Below are 24,969 nucleotides of genomic sequence, written 5' to 3'. Positions count from 1 at the left end.
GTCCTGGCATGGAGCTGGGGGGGGGGGGCACGCCATTTTTTTTTGCGATGACTGCTGATGACTCATCGGTTGTTAAGGACTTCCCGGCTTCCTCCTTAGCAACCAGCTATATATAGTGTTTGAAGTTCAGCGGATGTGAAAACGGATGTAAAAATTGACATCCGTATTAGTTTTTGATCTGTTTTTTTACAAAAAAAAGTGACCAAACTGAACTAAAAAAGGGAACATCTGTGTTAAACCAGCCTTCTGGCCATCTCCATTTTTAAAGCTAGTTCACACTAGAATCCCACAGGAAACACAGTACACGTTCCTGTGCCATTCCTGTGCAATCCCCTGCTGTCTGATTTTCAGCCCATTCATTTCAATTGGATAGCACAAATATTAATGCTAGCACTGTTTTTGAAAAATGCTCCACACCAAATTACATAATACTGTGGTGCCATCTGATCTGGTGCCTGCAAACGCACTCCATTTGCAATCAGGGTGCCATTAACAATGTATTGGGGCCTGCAGCAGATTGCAAAGGCAGTGCAAAAAACATGCACTGAACACGCCTTTCCCGAACCGCGTTCTAGTGTGTACCGACCCTTTTGTGTGTCATTAAATTGTTTATTTGGGCCAAACTGGCACAAACTATGTACTGTACTAACAGGGTGCACTTGCTAGGCGTGCTGTATTAACTGTAGGTACTGTATTTTGTTCCAGCAGTGGGATGGGAACTTCTCGTTCCACTTTTGGAACAAAATAGAATCTGGCCGAACGATGCTCAGCTCCTATTCAGGAGGAGCTTTGTATTCTATGAATAAATACAAAGCTTCCTCTAATTGGCCCCCTTGGCCTGAAGAAACAATTTAAAGGAACATTAAACATGGAATTAGACTTTAAAGACTAAGGTAGGCCATACACGGTGCAAATTTTGCATGATTCCCCCATCAATACAGACAGTGCTGACAGGGGAATCACACCTGCTAAGCAATTGTCTGCTTCCAGTGGGGGCAGGCGAGAGAAGCCGTCCCTCCTGGGAGAAGACAGTGATTATCGCTAGTGGTTGACCATTATTGGTTCGAATCTCGGATGGTTCCTGCTGAAAAATAAATGGGCATTTATTTTTTTTCCTGCACACTCTTTCTCCAGCTTTCTGCCCTTGCCTCTGTACTTTCTGTTAGAAAGCTAGAGGAAGTGTCAATGGACACATAGTGCACTAATTACCACAATCTTAGTCCACTGAGAACTACAAGTCTGTTTTTTTTTTTTGCTTTATTAGGTTCCTTTTTTTGACTTGCCAAAATGAATACTAAACTAAACGCGTTTCGTCATCAATTGGACGTTCTCAATGGGGACCCCCTCTCATCCCCATTGAGAACGTCCGATTGGCGAAACGCGTCTGGAGACGCACGTAGTGACGCTACCACGTGACTGGATGAGGAGGACGGGCTCCGTTTTATGTTTGTTATGCCGGCCGGCTTTTTATATGCAACTACGCGGCATTATTACTTATTAAATTGTAAGTGCAATACTTTATTCTATTAAAGCTGTTTTGGGTGTATTACACTATGGCCAGTTTTTTTCCTTTTTGGGCGGTATATTGAGGAAACGGATCTCATAGCTGCAGCGAGTGAAAATACTAACTTTCCATCATCATCTGAAAGAGCCCAGGCTGGGTCGTAAGCCATCTGCCTATAAAGCTTGTGATTTGGTAAGCACACGCTACAGCTACGGTGGTCGGGTTTCTCACTTTGGTTTTAAGTGCACATCAGGGTGTTTGCTGCAATCTAAGTGTCCCTATTTGATGCCCAGACATACTACACTATGGCCAGTTCTCTTGTTCTTTCTTTCTTCTTTTTTTGGTGTATATACTGAGGGAACGGCGATCAGAGCCTGGAGAGAGCTGAAATATTTACTACATCTAAAAGGCCCTGGCTGGGTTGTAAGCCATCTGCTCATACTGCTTGCTGTTTGGTAAGCGCAATTTACAGCCACGGTGGTTGGGCACCTTACTTTATCTTTATGTACACATTATGGTGTTTGCAAGACCTTAAGTGCTTCTGTTGGATGCCCACAGATAAAGTCTTTTGGACATTTTTTCTTCTTTTTTAGCGCAGTTTCTGTATACTATATTGGACTTTTGTATTGTTGCACTGTATGTTGCTGCTTTTTTGTTTTGATTCAAAGATATATCTTTTCTAGCGCGGTTCTTTCTCTATATAAACAATGTTTTGTTCCACATTTGTATCTCCTGCTGATTACAAATGTATTGTGCTATTTTTCACTTTTGGCTTTGTCATAATAGTACTGAGACAGTACTGTGCACAACATCCCACCATCTCGTTGCTTGTAATAAACCTGGCACACAAAAAATGATTTGTTTTTGATAATTATTATGATATAGATGTTGATTCATTAAGCACTTCCTATCTTTTAAGAATTCAATATGTAGAAATAAATGTAAGCTGTACCTGCATTCACCATTTTCCATTCTTATGATCTCTTCATCCATATCTTGTATTGATACTTTAGGTACTGTGCCATACGTATGGTGAGTATTGATTACCTTGGCCATTGTAATTTTCTTTCTAATAAAGAAAAAAATCAGTACATAGATAAAATTATATCCTAAAATAAATGTGGAATTTTATCATTTACTAGTCATACACCATGTTAAAACAAAATATAAATACAAAAAAGAACCAAAAAGGTGTAAGTTAAAGTCATTCAGTATTAGCTTGGCAAAAAAACTAATGATTGTAAAAAAGGGTAAGGTGTTGGGTTGAGGATAGTGTGTAGTGGATTTGCATATACTGTATTTTATTATAGTCAGGAATAACATTTTTATTATTTTTAAGTCAAGTAAATATGAAATATTGCACAATAATATTTAGTATTCTTCATTTTAGCCTGCAGGTTTAGCTTTTTGGCTCCTTTCACGTTTTCCTTTATCATTGTTTACAGTGCTCAGTGGCTCATGTTGAATTTTACAAACAGAAGTGGATAAGGAGTAACTTAATCCTACTAATATGCTTCAGTTGGTTTCATTTAGGCAAGTGGGTTCTCCAAGCAGGCAGCTACTGCTATGTTCTCTCATTACCTAACCACAGTGCACTTAAAAAAAAATAATGGGCAGTAACTGCTACCTATAGAATCAACATGGAGGAAATAAAGAACTGAGTCTAAATACATACAACTGGTAAGTATATGGGTTAGAATGAGCTAGAAAATAAATCAATGCATGGCCATTCAACACAGCACATACAGTACTGTATAAGGGTTTTACAAATGGCTTATACTCTACCTAGACCTAGAAGGTTGTGTTGAGAAGGTAATCCTCCACTGATTCAGTCTGTGTAGCTCAATAAAGCTTTCTTAGAACCAAAGGTGTAACGATATCACGTACTGGACACGGGAAAAGCTGTAGCTAGTGGCCATGTTGTTTGAGAATCTTAGGGCAGCCATGACAGCTTGGTTAACAGTTTAACATTGCAGTAGAAATCTAAACTCCCTCCCTCCTCTCTTATTTCCAGGAATTCATAGGTTTATACTTCAAAAGAGCTGTTATCTCAACATAGAAAAAGCAGGACCAGGCTAGGTCTGAAAAAACAGCTAATGTCAGCCTGGCAGGATGTCCAGGCCTATCATAAAACTGTCACTCTCTCAATCCAGAGAACCAATACCTTAATGCAAATAAAGCTTAAATAGTTGGGATAGTTCTGAAATTTCAGCATGTTTCATAACTTCCAAATTAATAATAGCACAGCCATAATATGGACATATTTAGTTTCCTCAGATAATTTGTAACATTTTAAGTCCAGACACCCCAACGTCAGATCATATGGGAAACCGCTGGTACCCCTTATTCCTCCTAGGTAAACTAGACATTGGAGACCTGGCATGTTTATATCTGTTTTGAAGGAAATCTAACGCTGAACAATAATATGGATATTTGCAGTCTGTAAACAATATAAACAGTGGGGACGGAAAGTATTCAGACCCCTTAAATTTGTCACTCTTTGTTATATTGCAGCCATTTGCTAAAATCATTTAAGTTCATTTATTTTCCTCATTAATGTACACACAGCACCCCATATTGACAGAAAAACACAGAATTGTTGACATTTTTGCAGATTTATTAAAAAAGAAAAGCTGAAATATCACATGGTCCTAAGTATTCAGACCCTTTGCTCAGTATTTAGTAGAAGCGCCCTTTTGATCTAATACAGCCATGAGTGTTTTTGGGAAAGATGCAACAAGTTTTTCACACCTGGATTTGGGGATCCTCTGCCATTCCTCCTTGCAGATCCTCTCCAGTTCTGTCAGGTTGGATGGTAAACATTGGTGGACAGCCATTTTTAGGTCTCTCCAGAGATGCTCAATTGGGTTTAAGTCAGGGCTCTGGCTGGGCCATTCAAGAACAGTCACGGAGTTGATGTGAAGCCACTCCTTCGTTATTTTAGCTGTGTGCTTAGGGTCATTGTCTTGTTGGAAGGTAAACCTTCGGCCCAGTCTGAGGTCCTGAGCACTCTGGAGAAGGTTTTCATCCAGGATATCCCTGTACTTGGCCGCATTCATCTTTCCCTCGTCCTGTCCCTGCAGCTGAAAAACAACCCCCACAGCATGATGCTGCCACCACCATGCTTCACTGTTGGGACTGTATTGGACAAGTGATGAGCAGTGCCTGGTTTTCTCCACACATACTGCTTAGAATTAAGGCCAAAAAGTTCTATCTTGGTCTCATCAGACCAGAGAATCTTATTGCACACAATCTTGGAGTCCTTCAGGTGTTTTTTAGCAAACTCCATGCGGGCTTTCATGTGTCTTGCACTGAGGAGAGGCTTCCGTCGGGCCACTCTGCCATAAAGCCCCAACTAATGGAGGGTTGCAGTGATGGTTGACTTTCTACAACATTCTCCCATCTCCCGACTGCATCTCCGGAGCTCAGCCACAGTGATCTTTGGGTTCTTCTTTACCTCTCTTTACCAAAAGTTTTTTGTAACCTTGGCCAGATCTGTGCCTTTCCACAATTCTGTCTCTGAGCTCTTCAGGCAGTTCCTTTGACCTCATGATTCTCATTTGCTCTGACATGCACTGTGAGCTGTAAGGTCTTATATAGACAGGTGAGTGGCTTTCCTAATCAAGTCCAATCAGTATAATCAAACACAGCTAGACTGGTGAAGGTGTAGAACCATCTCAAGGATGATCAGAAGAAATGGACAGCACCTGAGTTAAATATATGAGTGTCACAGCAAAGGGTCTGAATACTTAGGACCATGTGATATTTCAGTTTTCCTTTTTTAATAAATCTGCAAAAATGTCAACAATTCTGCGTTTTTCTGTCAATATGGGGTGCTGTGTGTACATGAGTGAGGAAAAAAATTAACTTAAATGATTTTAGCAAATGGCTGCAATATAAAAAAGAGTGAAAAATTTAAGGGGGTCTGAATACTTTCCGTCCCCACTGTATATGCAGAGATATAAATATGTATCACAAAGTGTCCCTGGGACATGGTCATGAATGTGGAGACCTCCCATTAACCAACCCCATTAACCAACCCCTAAACAAGATGACCAGACGATTGGTCACTGGTCGCTGTCAACACCCCTTTGATCTGACAGAAAAGAGGAGATGCCAAGACAACGGTCAGTTCTCCTTTTACCATCCAAGCAGGAGCATCTGCCAAGTTTGAGAACCGATTACCTAGCTCATCGATCGAACTCTGATCAACCCTCGGACATCAATTGCAAGTATTCTTCTTCCCTTTCTCTTTGAAACATCTTTTTTCTGTAAATGTTTTATTTGCACCAACTTTGACCTTTTCATAATAAATCCTTATGATGAAAAGTGTTAACCTTGTCTCCAAAGCTCTTAATGCAAGCTATAGACGAACCTGCCTCTTGAAGAGTGCTACTGTTGTAGAGTAAGGCCTCTGAGCAGACCTGTCTGGCAGTGTGTGTTGCAGAAGCTTATTCTAAAATTATAATTGGTATTGCTAAAATCATGAGCCTCGATCTAAACAGGGGTGGTGGCAGTTAAAGGGTTAATTGCGTAATTAGCCCAGTGACAATCGCTCTCAGGCTGCTGGCATCTAGATTGTGGCCCAGCAAGCTGGAAAATCTTTGTGCTGGGTGCACTTGAGAGTGGCATTGTTACGTAAGTGACAGTGTGATGTGAGGTTGGCCGGTCCTTCGTCACGAGTTATCGAGGAGGCCAGGGATCTGAAACCCACATTTGTCACAGAAGGTATTCACATTTTTCATTACATCACGAATCTCAAAAATAAGAGTCCTCATTTTTTTTTGAATATGTGAAGAAATGAGAGATGTGATTCACTCTAAGAAGGCTCTTCTGTGCTATATTAGTGACTTGTAAACAGATGCATTTAATGCATTTACCAAATGTAGTAAAACTAACCTAGTTGTTCTCAGGAAAGATGCAGCAGTCCCTTTACCAATCAGTAATTAAAGCGGGGGTCCACCCACACCGCTCAAAAAAAAAAAAATTAAAAGCCAGCAGCTACAAATACTGCAGCTGCTGACTTTTAATACATGGCCACTTACCTGTCCCATGGTCCAGCGATGTCGGCAGGGGACGCCGAGAACCCGCTTGGTTCTCGGCAGCTGCCGCTGCCATCCTAGGTGAGGGAATCGGGAAGTGAAGCGTTGCGGCTTCACTTCCCGGTTCCCTACTGCGCATGCGCGAGTCGCGCTGCGCGTCCCAAGTGGTCCCCGCTCTCTCCTGGGAGCTGTGTGTTCCCAGCAGACAGCGCGGTGGGGACGGGAAGGGGCATAGACTCCCATGGGAGTCTATGGCGGAAGTGGGTGCAAATACCTGTCTTAGACAGGTATCTGCACCCCCCTCCCCCCTGAAAGGTGCCAAATGTGACACCGGAGGGGGGGAGGGTTCCGAAAAGCGGAAGTTCCATTTTTGTGTGGAACACCGCTTTAAGGGCTTTACCAAGAAAAAGAACAACTGGACACTTGCTTCTGATTATGCATGTCAAATATGTCTCCGTGCTGTATACTGTGAATTTATATTTTGTCTTTAAAAGGAATACTGTACTGAGCAAATATGGAGGCTGCCATTGCAGGCCTCCACTTCTGAAAATTCCAGCTGTCATTGTGTTCCAATGGTTTCAGTTTTCTGCGTCAATCATCAACCCTGTCCTCAGGGCCCACTAACAGGCCAGGTTTGCAATACATCACAGGTGATATCATTTGCTGCTCAGTGATTGCAGTATTCTAGTCTGCATCTCCCCAAGGTAATACATAAAACCTGGCCTGTTAGTGGGCCCTGAGGACAGGGTTGATTACCATTGACTTAAAACACATTTGTAGATAAGGAATTTTGGCTTCAATCTGATTTTCAAATCCCCATGTTTGTTTCAGGTCAGCGACTCAAAGTATTAAAGCCAGAGAAAGCGGGCAACTAGCATTCTAATAATATAGGTAATCAACTGAATGATCAGACAGAGAGTAAAGCCAGTACACACTATAGGGCCGCATTCACACCTGACTGCATTCACAGTCTTTGAGCTCTTTTCTGGCGTTTTTTCGCGCGATCTTGGCACATTTTTGCGCGACTTTGTTTGTAGCGTTTTTGGGCTTTGGCGTTTTTTATGAGCCAATAGAGAAAACTTATCTGTTGCATCACTTATTGCTAGGTATTTCAGCTTTTTTAGCTTTTCCATTAGCTTTTATTTCTTCTTTTATTATTATTCATTTATTATAATGTTTTTTTGTTAGTGTTCTAGTTCAGTTTAGGTTAGGAGTTGGGGTTAGGGTTATTTATTATTATTTTATTTATTTTTTATTTTATTTATTATTATACAAATAATATTATACAAATAATATAAATGGATAAATAAATAAATGTAAATAAATAAATAAATATAAAATAAATACACAAATATTTAAAAATCATAGTTTAAATAATAATAAATTAATACTAAGTGACAATAAATAAATAATGAATCCTTAATCCTTAACTTTAACCCTTACCCCTTAAAAAAATAAAATAATAATAAATAACTAAACACCCTAACCCTAACACAAAATAAATAATAATAATTCAATTGTATTTTTTTTGTTCAAGTCTGGGTGTTTATTGTTATTTTATTATTAATATTAATAATAATAATATTACTACTACTACTACTAATAATAATAATAATGTATTAAATATTTTTTAACCACTTTGCGCCCACGCTATAGCCGAAAGACGGCTACAGCGCAGAAGCCAATTGCCGGGAGGGCATCCCTGGAAGTCCTCCTGTTTACTCCCACGGGTGCGCATCGGGGAAGTTCTGTGCTGGCCGTGTCCCTTGGACACAGCCAGTCAAAGAACGCTGTAAACGGCCAATGACAGCGGCCATTTACAGCGCGATCGGCGGTGCCAATGAGAGATATGTAAACATATGAGATCATCCCTCATCGCCGGCTCTCCCTCCTCACACACAGACAGCGTGTGAGGAGGGAGAGCTAACCGCTGCAGTGTGAGTCAAAAAAATAAACGAAAAAAAAGTGACGTCAGTGCCATCTGTCCCCACTGCCATCTGTTCCCACTGCCATCTGTCCCCAGTGCCACGTATCAGTGCCATCTGTCATCAGTGCCACATATTAGTGCCATCTGTTATTAGTGCCACCTGTCAGTGTCATGTGCCATCTGTTATCAGTGTCACGTGTCATCAGTGCCACGTATCAGTGGCATCTGTAATCAGTGTCACGTGTCATCAGTGCCACGTATCAGTGCCATCTGTCATCAGTGTCACGTGTCATCAGTGCCACGTATTAGTGCCATCTGTGCCACATATTAGTGCCATCTGTCATCAGTGCCACGTGTCATCAGTGCCACATATTAGTGCCATCTGTCATCAGTGTCATGTGTAATCGGTGCGGCATATTAGTGCCATCTGTCATCAGTGTCACGTGTCATCAGTGCCACGTATTAGTGCCATCTGTCATCAGTGCCACGTCTTAGTGCCATCTGTCATCAGTGCCACGTATTAGTGCCATCTGTCATCAGTGCCTCATCAGTGTCATCAGTGCCACGTATCAGTGCCATCTGTCATCAGTGCCACATCAGTGTCATCGGTGCCAAGTCAGTGTCACGTGTCATTGTCCTGGTGCTCCAGGGCCTTCAAAAATGTAATAGGTAGTCAACAAGTTAGATGTGTAATTTATGCTCCTAGAACACCTGATGGTGCTCCCTGCATGTTGGGCCTCTGCCGATTCAAGTGACAAAAAAAGCGCCAGAGCTTGTTTGAGCTTCGGGTGTTTGGCTTCAGGAGACATGGAGTGGACATGTGAACCATCTCCATAGAGAATAATTGATTTTTTCTCCTCCAGCATTTTTGAGGTTCAAGCAGATAATCGCTCAGATGTGAATGGGACCTAAGTTTTTTTCCGTTCAAGCTAGTGGGCTGAACGAAAAAAATGATGAACTTGAGGGGGTGCTATATTAGCAATCAGATGTTAGTACAGCGATCTCCCCGCTGAGCTAATACCCCGCCAGAACACACCAGTCAGCACTCTCAGCTATTGGCTGAGAGTTCTGATCGGCAGACCTCTTTTGGTCATGCCCCTTCGACAGAAGCCGGGCGTTCAGCCGGCTTCTGTTGGACTGGTTGCTGCACACATGGCTGAATGTCGACCAGTTTCTTTTGCACCACTTTTGCTGATACGGCCCAATATTCAGCCTGTGTGTACAGGGCTTAACTGTAACCTGCAAAGCAGGGTCAGATTGGAAAAAGCATGCATACACTGCAGAAAAATACAAAACCGATTATGGAAGCTGCACAAACATGGACACTTTATAGCAATTTTCCTGTAATATGCAGCTGTATAGCATAGTCTCCATAAGACTCTATACAGTAACAGAGCATCAAGCTGAGAATCACTCAGTCCAGGCTTGCTCTGGTAACACATACAAACAGCCGGAAGGATCCAAGGACAAAGGGCCACTCCACTGGAATTGGAGTACTGTAGTAGCACATGGGGAGCTTTGGGAGAATCGGAGGAGCTGCGTCTTATCGAGCTTATGCCCAGCTGCCCACAAGCCAGTTCTGACAGTGGGTGAATTTCACCTAGCACTTGCCCAGCTAACTGGCTCATCATGTGTGGGAGGGAGGGAAGCATGCCTAGGCATAGGTAGGAACCTAAGGGTTGTAAGGAGCTAATGGGGTGTTTGCCCGCATCTGAGGATTGTAGGTAAATGGGCACTCTGCTACAATACTACCCTTAGGCTAGCCATAGATGGAGCAATTTTATTTTCTGCAAGCAGGGGTTGCAGGAAAGAAAAAAGCCTGATTACCCTATCAACACAGTCAGTGTTGGTGGGGGAATCCCTCCCGTTGGGAGAACACAGTTGTTATTGCTAGTGGCCAGGGCAGCCATCAGAAATGTTTGGGCCCCTTACACAGCTTTAGACCAGGGCCCCCCGAGCCTGACCACCAACATTCCCCAGGGCTTGCCTATGGGCCATCCTACCGAAACTGCACACCGGCCACCTCACCTGTACGCACTCAGCCCCCCCCTCAATCCTGTATTTATGTCAGCCCCCCCAAACCTTTATATTTGTCAGGCCCCTCACACCTGTATATCTGTCAATTGGACAGGCCGGTGGTACCCAAGTTGATCAATCAACTTGGGCACATTCAGCCTGCCCATTCATGGTTTGAATCTCGGACAGTTCCTGCAGAACCGGCCAAGATTCAAACTGTCTATGACTGTCTTTAGGTCAAAAAGGAACGGTTACTTTATATTTATTGAGAGATTTAAAGAAGTAATACTAGATGAATAGTCCAAAATTGATAGAGTGTCATGTGTAAACAATAGAATGGACAAGCTGCATTCTCTAAGAGAAATGCAAATAATTTCCCTTGTGGCTGCCTTTCTGGTTGACACCTTCGTAATGAAATTAGTAAGGCTTCCGATGGAAGATGCTGTCATTTTCTGTAATGCGCTAGATTGCAAGATTGACGTGGACCTTAAAAAGAAACAGCAGTGAAAGGGGCATGCAGACCAGCAGTAGCTTTAAAGTATTTGTTACCCCCAACATTTCACATTCCTGATTTGGGCCTGCAATACCACGTACTTGTATGAAAAAAGTATCCTGTTCTCTTTGTATTGCCTCCTTTGTGAGATCCTTCCAGTCCCTCTACTTTCCTATTAAAAACCGACCACACTAAGCAGGAGAGCACACTGTGGTTAGTTCTCTAGCTGTGCTGGGATCTCAGTCTGCTCTCCTCCAATGATCAGACTTGTCCTGACATGCCTCCGCTACACAGCCTTTCACCGGGAAGCTCAGTGTGCTGCTGTGTCTCCTCCCCCCAGCTCTTATGCAGCTGAGAACAGAGGGAATGTGATCACTTATAAAAATGTGGAAAAAGGGTATTTATATATAATTATATTTTTTTAATCTATACACAAATGTTTCGCCTTCCATTTTTAATTTAAACTGAATGGGTAGTTTTATTTGTTTTACAGGGTGATCGTTTAAAATCACTTTAACTTCAGTCACAATAACCTTTTCAAATCGGTCCACCCATGTTGAAAAGGCTTTGTCGCAGGGCAATGAACACAAGAAAATCGGTGATACTTTACAACCTAATGCTGGCAGATGACTTTATTGAAGAAGCCTCAGTGGACATTATCAGGTCCTCAGCCAAAGTCTTCTTATCTACCATTAAGGTGTGTGCATTGGATAAAACCCTCGTAGGCTGATTCAGCATCAGAGACCAATTGATGTAAAAATCCCCTACGATGGTTCGAATTTGTTTGAAAGTTACTTAGATTCTGTCATTACCAAGATGAGAGATGAACGCTGAGATTTTATTTCCTGATGGATTGGAAACAGATGCATCCAAGACAAGCACTGTATCAAAAAATCTTTTGGGGTCATTACAGGGAACCTAGGTCTTATGAACCAAGCAAAGATTACAGAAGAAACTACAACACTTATGCCGCGTACACACGAGCGGACTTTACGGCAGACTTTGTCCGGCAGATATTTCAACGGACTTTACTACGGACTTTCCGAATGAACGGATTTGCCTACACACGATCAACCAATGTCCGACGGATTCGTCCGTGATGGCGTACGACCGGACTAAAATAAGGAAGTTCATAGCCAGTAGCCAATAGCTACCCTAGAGTCGGTTTTTGTCCGTCGGACTAGCATACAGACGAGCTGACTTTTCGACTGGACTCGAGTCCGTTGAAAAGATTTGAAACGTTTCATTTCTAGGTCCGTCGAACTTTTGGGGAAAAAAAGTCCGCTGGAGCCCACACACGATCGAATTGTCCGACGGACTCCGGTCCGCAGGACCAAGTATGCCGTAAAGTCCGGTCGTGTGTACTTGGCATTAGCAGACCTTCATGAAGCATTCCAAAAGTAAGAAATCTTTAGCATCGGAACAACAAAAACCTTTTTAAGGTACACCCACCAAGATACATCCAGTTGGAGTCTATTTAAAAGATCTACAACCTTTGGACAAATTCAATCATCTACTCGGGCTGCTAGTGAAAATTCAAGTAAAAAATACCAACAGACTCTTTCAAGAGACGCCAATTCCATCAGCAAACACATGTCAAAAAAATCTGTTCCAATATTGAAAAAAGAACCATTGCATAATAAAGTGATTATGGAAGGTCTGAATGCTCAAAGGCATCAGACTTTTGCTCCACAAGACCAGTCTAATGCCCCGTACACACGATCGGACATTGATCGGACATTCCGACAACAAAATCCATGGATTTTTTCCGACGGATGTTGGCTCAAACTTGTTTTGCGTACACACGGTCGCACAAAGTTGTCGGAATTTCCGATCGCCAAGAACGCGGTGACGTACACCACGTACGACGAGACTAGAAAAGGCCAGTTCAGAACCAAGCGCGGCACCCTTTGGGCTCCTTTTGCTAATCTAGTGTTAGTAAATGTTTGGTGAGAGACGATTCGCGCTTTTTCAGACTCGTGGTTTTCAGATCGTTTTCTGCTGTTCAGTTTGTGCTTGTGGGTTTGTATCTGCTCTTCAGTGCGTGCAGCGAGTACCATTGACTTGTCATTGTGTTCTTGTTCGTTCGTTACTGTTTTTCAGGTCGCTCTTCACAGGCCTTGCTGTTCTTCAGTGCGTTCTGTTACTTCGTTCTGAGCAGCCGACCGTTTTCTAGCCATGTTGCGTATACGTGCTCCTCGTAGAGTTCGTGCTGTGCGGGGGCTTGGTGTTGGGGTCCTGACCTTGACACAAGTCCAGTCCATGAACAGGGTGGGGAGGAGTTCATGGACCAAGAATTGGTTGCTTCAGCGTGACCAGTTCTGTCACATGCCTTTGCTCCGTAAGATACATGAGAATAATCCTGATGATTTCAGGAACTTTCTCCAGATGACGGACCCCGTATTTCACCATTTGTTGGCTTTGCTGTCCCCCTATATCAGCAGGCAGGATACCTGCATGAGGCAAGCCATCACTCCGGAGCAGAGGCTTATCGCCACCCTGCGGTACTTGGCGACGGGGAGAAGCCTGCAGGACTTGAAGTTCTCAACAGGCATCTCCCCCCAGGCTCTGGGGATCATTATCCCGGAGACCTGTTCTGCCATCATCCAGGTCCTGCAGAAGGAGTATATGAAGGTAAGTTTTTTATCCTTTAACATCACATTTTATTGTATTTAATGTTTGATAATATATTGTATTTCTTTCCACATTCCCTAATTACCATGATTGGAATATGCTGTGAATGTCCCCTTTGTCCTCATGCATGCTGGATTTTTATGTAATTATTTTTTTGCTCCTTCATACATATTTGCCTTCACTTACCTCCCCAGCATGGTCTACAGGCCCTATATTCACCTCATGTAGTCACTTAACAATGTATTTTATCAGCTCCGTAGTAGTACTTTACCCCAAACACCCCTAAAATGTTTTGAAATGTGATTGATGCTTAAAATTCAGGCAGAGTGCCAGAGGATTTTTTTGGGGGTCCCCAAATCATTTGGAACCCTCCCTCCCCCCAACTGCTAAGTCAGCTGATACCAATCCTCTATCTATCCTCAATCATCTATCTGCTGACTTTGCCAAAACCATACACACTATACCCATCTCTTTTGTGGTCAGATTTATGGATGAATTCCCCAAAGCATGTAGTGCAAGGGCCTGCCTGAATACTTTCAAATGGTACTGTTTCAAGTTTTTGTATACTATTATTATCTTGATAGGTAATAGCAGAATGTCCAAATGTGCTCAAATGTGTACAGTGTGTATTTATATCTTTGTATTATGACACTTCTTACCTGTCCAGTGGGCTGCCAATAGTGTAACTAAGGAGGGGCTGTTCAAAGTAATACCCATTATTTAGGCATTCATCTCTCAATGAAGTGGAGAGGGTTACCTGTCCCAGAGTCCCCCCCCCTATAATGTTAGAAATGGCCCGGGGGGGGGGGGGGGAATCTGATAGTTGGACCTTATACTTTGGTTTTTAAAAATTTCCTCTAATAATTCCGGGGGGCAGGAGGCGGAGCCTAGCAGAGCAGACATGCATTGTTAGAGCTCCACACCGCTGAGGAGAGAAGAGAAGGACAAAGCGGAGCCTGCAGGCTCAAAAGGTATCCATTTGAACCTTTTTGCCCCAGGGAACAAACTGTGAAAGTTTGGGCAGGAAATATGGTACTGGGAGGAAGCCGTGGCAGAAATAAAAATCACCTCACAAAGAGCTCACAGGCACTCACTGCAGCTGAAGCAGCTCCAGTCACCTCACAAGATACAGCATCAGGGCGCTCTCACAGACAGAAAATGTCACAGCAAGACTCTCCATTTGAGTCAGATACAGAACAAATCCTCTCACAAATTTCTCCACAAGCCTCCTCAGTATCCCCAGTAATATTATTACAATTTGAAAAGATGCTTCATAAGGCTTTAAAACAAACCTCAGACCAAATAACAAAAAGCCTAACCAAAGAAATAAGAGAGCTGGGAAACCGCACCGCAGCCTTAGAAATAAAAATGGATGAAATTGAAATTACAACCCAAGAAAATATAACAGAATTGAAACAATTAAAAAAAGAGAATTTAATACTTCAAACTAAGCTCGAAGATTACGAAAATAGAGCCAGACGTTCAAACTTGCGCATAAGGGGAATACCTGAAACTGTGACAGACCTGCAATCTACTATTACTGTTCTATTACAAGAACTAAAGCCAGATATCCCTATTGAACGTTTAGAACTGGACAGAGTACACAGAGCCCTCACAGCCAAAAAGAAAGATGGACCCCCACGTGATATAATCACAAAATTTCATTATTACAGAACGAAAGAACAAATACTAATTGCTGCAAGAGAAAAAAAGGAACTTAATTTTCAAGGACACAATTATCAAATTTTTGCTGACCTATCCCAACTTACTATTACTAAAAGACGATCCATGAAACCCCAACTAATGGAACTGCAACGCCACAACATTATGTATCAATGGGGCTTCCCCTTTTCAGTCAGATTTAACTACCAAGGTACAATTTACAGAAGCAGATCAGCAGATGAACTACAACAAACCCTTTTAAAATTAAATCTGACAGAACCCACAAGCAGCAACACTCCCACACGCAGAAGAATGGCGTCATCTTCACCTTCAGGCAGCACCCAGAAAATTTCAGAACAAAATGGGAATCATCATTCTCACAAAAGAGGCCGTTATGCCACATCATCCATGGACCAAGAAGATTCAATGGACTGACATCCTAATTCCTGACATCTCTTCATTTATTATACTAAGAGATGGTTCTCTATAAAAAAACTGTATTTATAACTGAATGTAACTGCATTCTGATAGTCACACACTGTGTGGGATCATGTTACATTCAAGTTATATTTCTTATTACTTCTGATTCATATAGCCTTAGAATATATAAGTGAAATAAGGAAATTCTTGTTCAGTTATATATTATCAGGTAATAACAATAGATTTATTACTTTTTAGGACAAATATGTTCAATAATCCAGAAGTAATGGAAGCTTTTTCTTTCTTTTCTTAAACAAATATATTATTACCTAACTAGTTCCTAGAATTATGTTTTTGTTTATTCTAATCTGAAGCAATACAACCTCAATTTTATGAGTTAACATATCTAAACAGTTACATATGAATAAAATATGTAATTGTTTACTCTAAAAGGGTTAAAATCCCAAAATAATTCAAACTATCTTCATCAATACCAAAGTTATTAACAGTACCTTTCTAACTGAATTATTTAGCCTAGGGCAAGACTAACCATATACAACCACCCTGGAATAAATAATTTCAACAAAAACTATATTCTGCACTCCAATTAATGAAACCTCATTTTGATGTCTTTTGACATAGCACTTCTCTCCTGTAAGCGGAAGATCCGTGTACCCCCATTAGCCCTCCTCATTCTCCCAACCATATTATGTGGGAGTGTGACGAAGGCACTTATTCCCCTGAGAGATATTTATTCTCTTTCACGGGTAAATTGTGATTACTTGCAAAAAATAATTTATACAATGTATCATCTAATCTCATATGTTTTTTGTTTACTCTTTACTCCAGAATTCACTGGTTTCTTTTCTATCTATTCATCTCTTCAGTCCACACAGGTTGATCTGCGCAGCCAGCTCTGCATAACAAAAAGTAAGTCAATACTATTTGATCTATTGCCATGGCACCACTGAATATACTTTGCCTGAATGTTCAGGGAATAAATGTCCCTCAAAAAAGGACCAAAGCCTTCCGTACTTTCCATAACAAGAAGGCTCACATAGTATGCCTCCAAGAAACACACTTCACCAAAGATTCTACTCCAAAATATATTTCTCCTTTTTATCAACAAATTTACATGGCTTCTGCCTGTACCAAGCAAAGGGGAACTCTAATTGCATTTCACCGATCCACACCATTCACCTTATCATCAGAAATTAAAGACCCAGAAGGTAGATACCTGATACTCATGGGTTATATAATGGATACAGCAATCACGGTGATTTCCTACTACGCTCCTAACAAACAACCTACACCATTCCTCTCACATATATTACAAGTGATTAATACACACAAAATAGGAACAGTGATAATGTGTGGGGATTCGAACCAGGTCCTTCTCCCATTTCTAGATAAATCACCTTTTACACCATCCAAAATAACCTCTAGATTACCTTTTTCTCAACTTCTTTCCAAATACAATCTGGTAGATTCATGGAGAGAAAGTAACCCAATGAAAAAGAAATTCACTTATTTCTCACACCCTCATCAAACCTTCACCAGAATAGATCATATTTTTCTAACAATAGGAATGATACCAGAAATTATTGCATCAGATATAATTCCAATTCCGTGGTCTGACCATAATGCAGTATACACTACTATAGCCTCAGCCATACCAAAAGCGCATGACCCAACGTGGTACTTACCGGACATAATGCTCAAACACCCACTACATCAGATGGCCATTGAACAAGCTTTAAAGGAATACATATCAATTAATAATACAACAGACATCTCCCCAATAACACTGTGGGAAGCTCATAAGCCTGTCTTGCGTGGTACAATACAAAGACAAATGGCACTATTTAAACGGGAACGCAAAAATCTAGCAAAAAAACTAGAACTCAATTTTAATGCAGCCTACATATCATTTCAAGATAATCCATCTCAGAGTACAAAATCTCATCTGGAAAAATCTAGATTGGAATACGATCTATTTCTCACTGAGTCAGTTGATAAATCCCTCAAACGCTTCAAACACAATTTCTACATGAATACAAACAAACCAGGTACATATTTGGCTCGGGCATTAAATTCAACTAACAAATCTTTCAAACCAATACTTTTGAAATTATCAAAAAATGTTTACACTTGTAATCCAGTTAAAATAGTCCATAAATTTCACTCACATCTCGCAACTTTATACAAGACAAACAATGAATTTAATCCTACAGGAGCTGAATCCTTCTTCTCAAAAATAACCTTACCTGAGTTATCTCAGAATCAAAAAAGCAGTCTGGATGAGCCTATAACTATAGATGAAGTTGCTAACGCCATAAAAGACCTAAAACTTAACAAAAGACCAGGCCCAGACGGCTACTCGGCTTTATACTATAAAACATTCTCAGAAATACTCTCTCCCATTCTCACTGAAACTTTTAACAAACTTCTAGATGGACATTCTTTTCGGCAAGAAACACTAATGGCAATTGTTTGTATGATCCCAAAACCCCTTTCTGATGATACTTCCTGTGTGAATTATCGGCCTATCTCTCTGTTAAACCTCGATATTAAATTATTAGCAAAAATAATAGCAAAACGCCTCAATAGCATTATAGGAAAATTAATACATAGAGATCAAGTAGGCTTCATGCCAAATAGACAGGCAGGCGATAATATACGCAGGGCAGTGTTATTGGCACATATTGCTAAAAAACGGAAAATCCCTTTATGTTTTCTATCTCTCGATATTAAGAGGGCATTTGACACAGTATCCTGGCAATATATGCAATATTCATTACAAAAATGGGGTTTTGGACCCCACTTTTTAACATGGATCAAAGCATTATATAATAAACCCAAAGCCTATATAAAATATGCTGGATACAAATCTGAAGCCTTTAATATCGAAAGAGGTACCCGACAGGGTTGCCCATTATCTCCCTTATTATTTGCCCTTATACTCGAACCCATGGCCCAATACATCAGAACAAACCAAACTATAACTGGCATTGAAGTAGGAGGTATTACACACAAATTATGTATATTTGCAGATGATATATTACTTTTTCTATCATCACCACAGGTCTCTGGTCCTAACTTAATACCAGCTCTTGATGGATTTGCAGCCCTATCCGGCCTTATGATTAATCCTAAGAAATGCCTAGTGCTTAATATTTCGCTCACAAACATGGAATTGATCCCGGCTAGGGCTGCACTCCCATTCACATGGGCAGAAAAATCAATCCCATATCTTGGAATTCATTTAACAGCATCTCATTCTGACTTATTCTCAACCAATTATCCTCCTGTATTAAGACAGATCACAAATCTAATAAAACAATGGTCGCAACTTCCTTTATCCTGGATAGGGAAGATTAATGCAATCAAAATGACTATTCTACCCAAATTGCTTTATCTATTCAGAGTCCTCCCTATTCCAATTCCTTCCTATTTTTTGAGAATAGTACAAAAAAGAGCAACTTCGTTTATATGGGGCTCTTCTAAACCACGTATACCTATACACACACTACATCTTCCCAAAAATAAAGGAGGCCTGGGATACCCTAGTTTTACTAACTACTACAGAGCAGCACATTTGGCCAGTCTGTCCAAATACCATGCAAAACAGGAAATCCCATTATGGGTATTTATAGAGGCTTGAGAAAATGACCCTCTATTAATATCAAATTTATTATGGCTTGATCCTAAAGACCGCTTTAAAATTCATAATCCCATAACTAAACACTTCTTATCTCTCTGGGATAAACTAAAAACCAAATATCAGTTACAATCTCCACACAATCCTCTCCTTTCTTTTATCAGAAATCCGGCCTTTTATCCGGCATGGATCTACCCAAATTCTTTTAAAGCTTGGACAACATCAGGCATTCAGACACTAAATGACTTCATAGCATCTAAATCATTCCTTTCATTCCCATCGCTTAGAGAAAAATATGATCTACCAAACTCTGAGATATTTAGATATCTCCAAATCAAAAATTTCTATACACCATTCCTAAAGGGAGATACACCATTATCCCAATTATCCATTTTTGAATCAATCTGTACAAAAGATCCATTTGCTAAAGGTACAATTTCATCACTTTATAATCAATTATATGGAGTAGCAAATCTTAATAGACCCTCTTACGTTCAGAGGTGGGAGGAGGACCTGGGACGAACTTTAGAAGACACGGACTGGTCTAATCTATGGCTCACATCTAAGTCATCTTCACCCAACATCTTAGCACTGCAGACAAATTATAAAGTCCTAACTCGCTGGTACCTTGTACCTGCTAGAGTGGCAAAATATTCACCTAATACCTCAACTCTTTGTTTTCGAGGATGCCCAGAAATAGGCACATATTTACACATATGGTGGACGTGCCCAGTAATCCAAACCTTCTGGAAGGAAGTCTTCGTGATTGCATCTAAAATATTTAAAAAAATAATACAACCAGATCCATATTTAACTTTACTTAATCTAAAACCGGAATGGTTAACACTCTCTCAATTCAAACTTATGATCCAACTAATAACGGCTGCAAAACAAACAGTGGCCAAGGCATGGAAATCTCCTACATTGGTACTAGCAGAAACAATTCACAGAATGAATAATACAATGTCCCATGCTAAGATGGTAGCCATCGATCAAAATCAAATTCCAAAATTTGAAAAACTTTGGCATCCTTGGATAAAACAACAGTTCCTGTCAAATTTCAATGACTCTGTCCTGTTGCCATGGTAACAGATTAAATGACTTACAGAGACACCCATTCTAAGGCTTCAAAGAGAACTAAAAAGAATAATAAACTGACGAGCGGGACAACCTTGTGGACCATACCTCTACCTTTCAACCCTTTTTCTTCTTTCTCTTTCCTTTTCTCCACCTTACGATTAAAGCTCATTATCAGAATTTATTTGACCTATATACACTCTACTTGTAAACAATATGTATAGTAGGTATAAATCATTTAAATACCTACAAAAGTAACTAAGGAAATGATATATATCTTTAATTTAGGTTTACGTGAACCCAATGTTTAATATTTGAAATTTCATGATATTTACCTATATAAACCCTACTGTAAAACAATGAGCTTACTTTATAGATCCTTGTAAACTTACTTTATGTATCTTTATGTATCTTTATAACATTGTATACTCAATAAACTTCTTTTGACAAGGAAAAAAATTTCCTCTAATAAATGTTATCTTGATGTTGGCCAACAATGTTTGTGTCTAATCTGCTTTCCCTGTTTATGTGCACAAAGACTAATTTTTTTGTTTTTGTTTTTGACTCCACAGTTTCCTTCCACGCCACAGAAATGGCAGACTGTGGCCTCCCACTTTGCCCAGCGGTGGGACTTTCCTAACTGCGGAGGGGCAATTGATGGGAAACACGTCCACATCGTCCCACCCCCCAACTCGGGGTCGTACTATTACAACTGCAAGGGGTTCAATAGTATTGTGATGTTGGCGGTGGTGTCGGTTACTTATGAATTTCTGTATGTGGACGTGGGGAAGAATGGCTGGATGTCCGATGGTGGAGTCATCACCCAGACTGAGTTTCTACAGGCGTCTCCAGAATGGCAGCTTGGACTTGCCACCTCCAGAAGACAATGTGGGGGACCATTCCCGATGAGGACCCTCACCCAGGACAAGAGGGTTTTTAATTACCGGCTGGCCAGAGCCAGAAGAGTGGTGGAGAACACGTTTGAAATCATGGCCAGCCCGTTCCGCCTATTTCTTACACCCATACATATGGCGGAGTACAAACTGAATCACATCATCCTGGCGTGCTGTGTTCTACACAACTTTTTACGGCAACATTCTGCCAACTTTGCTGGCTCAGTTGGGCCTGAGGCCGGAATTCAACATGAATCAACCCTGACGGCACTTGAAAGTGGCCATCCTGGCTTGCCCCCCCCCCCCCCCCCGAGTGCCCGTGAAAAAGAAAAGAACTCAAATCTTTGGTGACATTTACTGCTTGTGTTTTTTTTTAGCTGACCCTGACAGAAATGTGGTGAGTCCTGAAAATGGCGTGATTGTGTAACATTACAAAGCACTGTTGGGTGTTATTTACTAAAGGCAAAGGCACTTTGCACTACAAGTGCACTTGAAATTGCACTGAAACTGCACTTGTAGTGCAAAGTGTATTTTCCCTTAGGAAATAACCCCCATTGTCACAGAATACACCAATTAGAGCACCACAAAAGTGTTGTAGAGTTGAGACAATAATCCACACAATCTTGATTAACAATCTTTTTAATAACAGCACAATCACATGTGCATTTCCAAAAGGTTTTTAAAACAAACCAACGTGTTTGATGTTTAACAATTTTTGGGGTCACATTAGAAAAAGTAGAAATGTCCATTTAAGATAAAACAGGCATATGTAAAACCCACAAGAAATACACAACTTTAGAACTTACAAAGTTCACATTTGGTAGAACTTGAAGGCAATATCAGATATTGCGTTCAGATGGGGTGAAAAGGCAAATTTCGAAGATGCACACAAATTTCCAAATGTCAACATGTGCTAGCTGCCATCACGGGGGATCAAGGGACGTGTTTCGGGGGTGCAACCCCTTCCTCACAGCTACTTTATTATTGAGGAAGGGGTTGCACCCCCAAAACGTGTCCATTGATCTCCCGTGATGGCAGATAGCACATGTTGACACACTGTGTGCCTCTTCCAAATTTGGCTTTGCTACAAATTGACATAAAAAATATGAAAAATTTTGGCACAACAAAAACCTGAGGGATTTTGCGGGGTTTTAAACTCTCCCTAAAACATCAATGATGTTCTTCATTTTTTGCTGAACATCATTGATGGCTTTCACGATGTTTTCCAAGTCCCTATTACACCCCATGATCTCCCCGATCAGGATCTAGGCACTTTCCGAGGTGAAAGGATCTGGATCCACAACATCACGATCACCTAAAAAGATTGAAACAAAAAAAAAAACATGTATTATAAATATGGCGGCATCCATCTCTTACCTGAGCCTGTGGTCGCAGACACTCACCTGTTGTGGTGCCAATTTCCACCACGTCTTCCTCCTCCTGCTCTGCTTGTCTTGGGTGGATTTCCCCTTCTTCCAGAGGTGGGGGTCATCAGGTCTCCTCGGATGAGGGGTGTCCTCCGAGTCTTTTCTCCCCTATGTAAAAAAAAATAGGTCTACTTAGCACACAGATATTTGATGACAGAACTATAAAGATGAAACATTGCTTGGAAGTGGGGGACAATTGTCGGTTTTGGCAGAGTTCCAAGATGTTGCATTTTTCTTGTCCTTTGTGAAGCTTCAATACTTACCTGTTTTGTACAAGCTTCACAGATGGAGTCACCCCTATAGTATACACTGGAGCACCTGTGTGGGCCCCCTAATAAAAAGGGTGTTCTTGTGTCCCACACTAGTGCTCCAGCGTCCAGATGTGTAAACAGCTGCTGAGTGTCCTCTCCTTACACAGAATCTAGTTTGCATTTCATTCTAGTAACAAACCCATCTACACAACCAAATTAGTTTCACACAAGTAGGCCCTAAAAAATGTGGGCAAATGCATATGGCCAAAACAATGGTGTTTTATAGGCCGAAAGAAAAATGTTTGATACGGACGAATAATGTGCCCATGAACATGAAAGTTGACATTTTAAACTGGATAACAGTTAAGAAAAGCACATGGAGCAGCACGAACGTAATAAACATAAAAAGAATAGGAACACAGCACAACTACTTACTTTTTTGCAGCACTCTCCGGATCTTTCTGTACTGCTCGTGCTCTCTTAATTTTAGGTCCGACCACCGCTTCCTGAGCTGATCTTTCGATCGATGTACCCCGAAATTCCAGTGCAGACTTTTGACCACTTTCGCCATGATCTTGGCCTTTCGGACATTGGGGTTGGGGTAAGGTCCATACTTCCCATCATAGTCGGCCTTCTTCAGGATGTCGACCATCTCCAACATCTCCTTAAAGGACATATTTGATGCCTTAAATCGTCTCCTTCTGGATCGGGACGTTTCTGCCTCTGTGCTCTCCTCCTCCTCCTCCTCGTTGCTGTAATTATCAGACACCTGCTCTGACTCCGCCATGTGCTCTTCCCCACTGCGACGAACGAGAAGGGGCAGGGAATAGACTAGAAAGAATGTCAGTGGCGAGCGGAGTTTCACGCATGCGCAGTGTCTATAAAGCGTAACACGCGTGCGTAGTACGTACGATCTGTGAGTGGAGGAAGGAGTAACGGAGGCGCCGATCGTGATTGCGAAGGTAAGATTTAACATTGGGCCTATACTGCTTCTAGATTGAGGCCTGTATTTGCACAAGTTTAAAATTCTTTAGGCTGACATTAGGATTTGTCTTGTGTTGTGTCTTGCAGTGAAAATGGATATCTTGAAAGATAAGGACTTTATGGCAATCTTCATTGATATGTTCAGGGAGCTGCCCTGTCTACGGGAGATAAACCACCCTGAATATAGGAACCAAACAAAAGAGGAAGGCAGCGCTGGATCAATTGCTGGAATTTGTGAAGACGGTGGTCCCCACGGCAGACATCACCTATTTGAAGATCCTAATTGGTGGCCTGAGGAGCACTTATCTAAGGAAGCGCAAGAAGGTCCAGGATTCCCAGAGATCAGGAGCTGCAGATGACATCTATGTCCCCAGGCTGTGGTACTATGGCAGGCTGCATTTTCTGGCAGGTCAGACTGAACCCAGGCCAGCACTCTCCAATCTTCCTTCCAGGCTTCCTTCCCCCCCAGCTGAGGCTTCTGAGGCCCAACCTGGGCCTTCCAGGCAGCAACATGTGGAGGAGCCCAGCTTGAGCCAGGTATAGCATTCCTCTAAATCTTCATGGTTGTCCAATCAATTATGTTAACTAGATGTTAGTTTGGAGTACAAATTTATGATTGTGATTGATGATGCAAAAACTAAAACTATGTCCCTTTTTCATACACAGGGAAGTCTCAGCCAGGAGGTGGCCGGGCCAAGCAGGCTGCCTGATATACAGGTCCCTCCCCTACACCTTCAAAGACAAAGTGGCAAGAAGAGGAGTAACCTGGAGGAGGCTGCCATAGGCCTCTTTTGGAAGGCTACAAAGGCCCTGAGAAGCAGTGTGGAGGAGGACTTTGCTGGCATAACTACCTGCAAAATGATGCAGATGGAGGAGGGACAGCGACTCCTGTGTGAGTCCTTAATTTTGGAAGCTCTCAATAAGGGGTTGAGGGGCCAAATAACATGTGCTACCCACATTTGTAACCTCACACATAGT

At 41.4% G+C, this 24,969-nt stretch overlaps 1 protein-coding gene across 2 annotated transcripts in view; it reads right to left on the bottom strand.

The window, feature by feature from the left end:
* The window catches only part of CNGA1 (cyclic nucleotide gated channel subunit alpha 1), a 114,668-nt gene that overhangs the window by 55,483 nt on the left and 34,216 nt on the right, over positions 1-24,969 (bottom strand). For both annotated transcript variants that reach the window (XM_073608481.1, XM_073608482.1), the window contains one exon: positions 2,457-2,573. In XM_073608481.1, the coding sequence (XP_073464582.1) occupies positions 2,457-2,573 (117 nt within the window). The remainder of the gene's footprint in view (positions 1-2,456; positions 2,574-24,969) is intronic.

This window comes from Aquarana catesbeiana, linkage group LG01 (assembly GCF_042186555.1).
Source record: "Aquarana catesbeiana isolate 2022-GZ linkage group LG01, ASM4218655v1, whole genome shotgun sequence".
Classification (NCBI taxonomy): Eukaryota; Metazoa; Chordata; class Amphibia; order Anura; family Ranidae; genus Aquarana; species Aquarana catesbeiana.
This window is presented reverse-complemented; position numbering and strand designations above follow the sequence as displayed.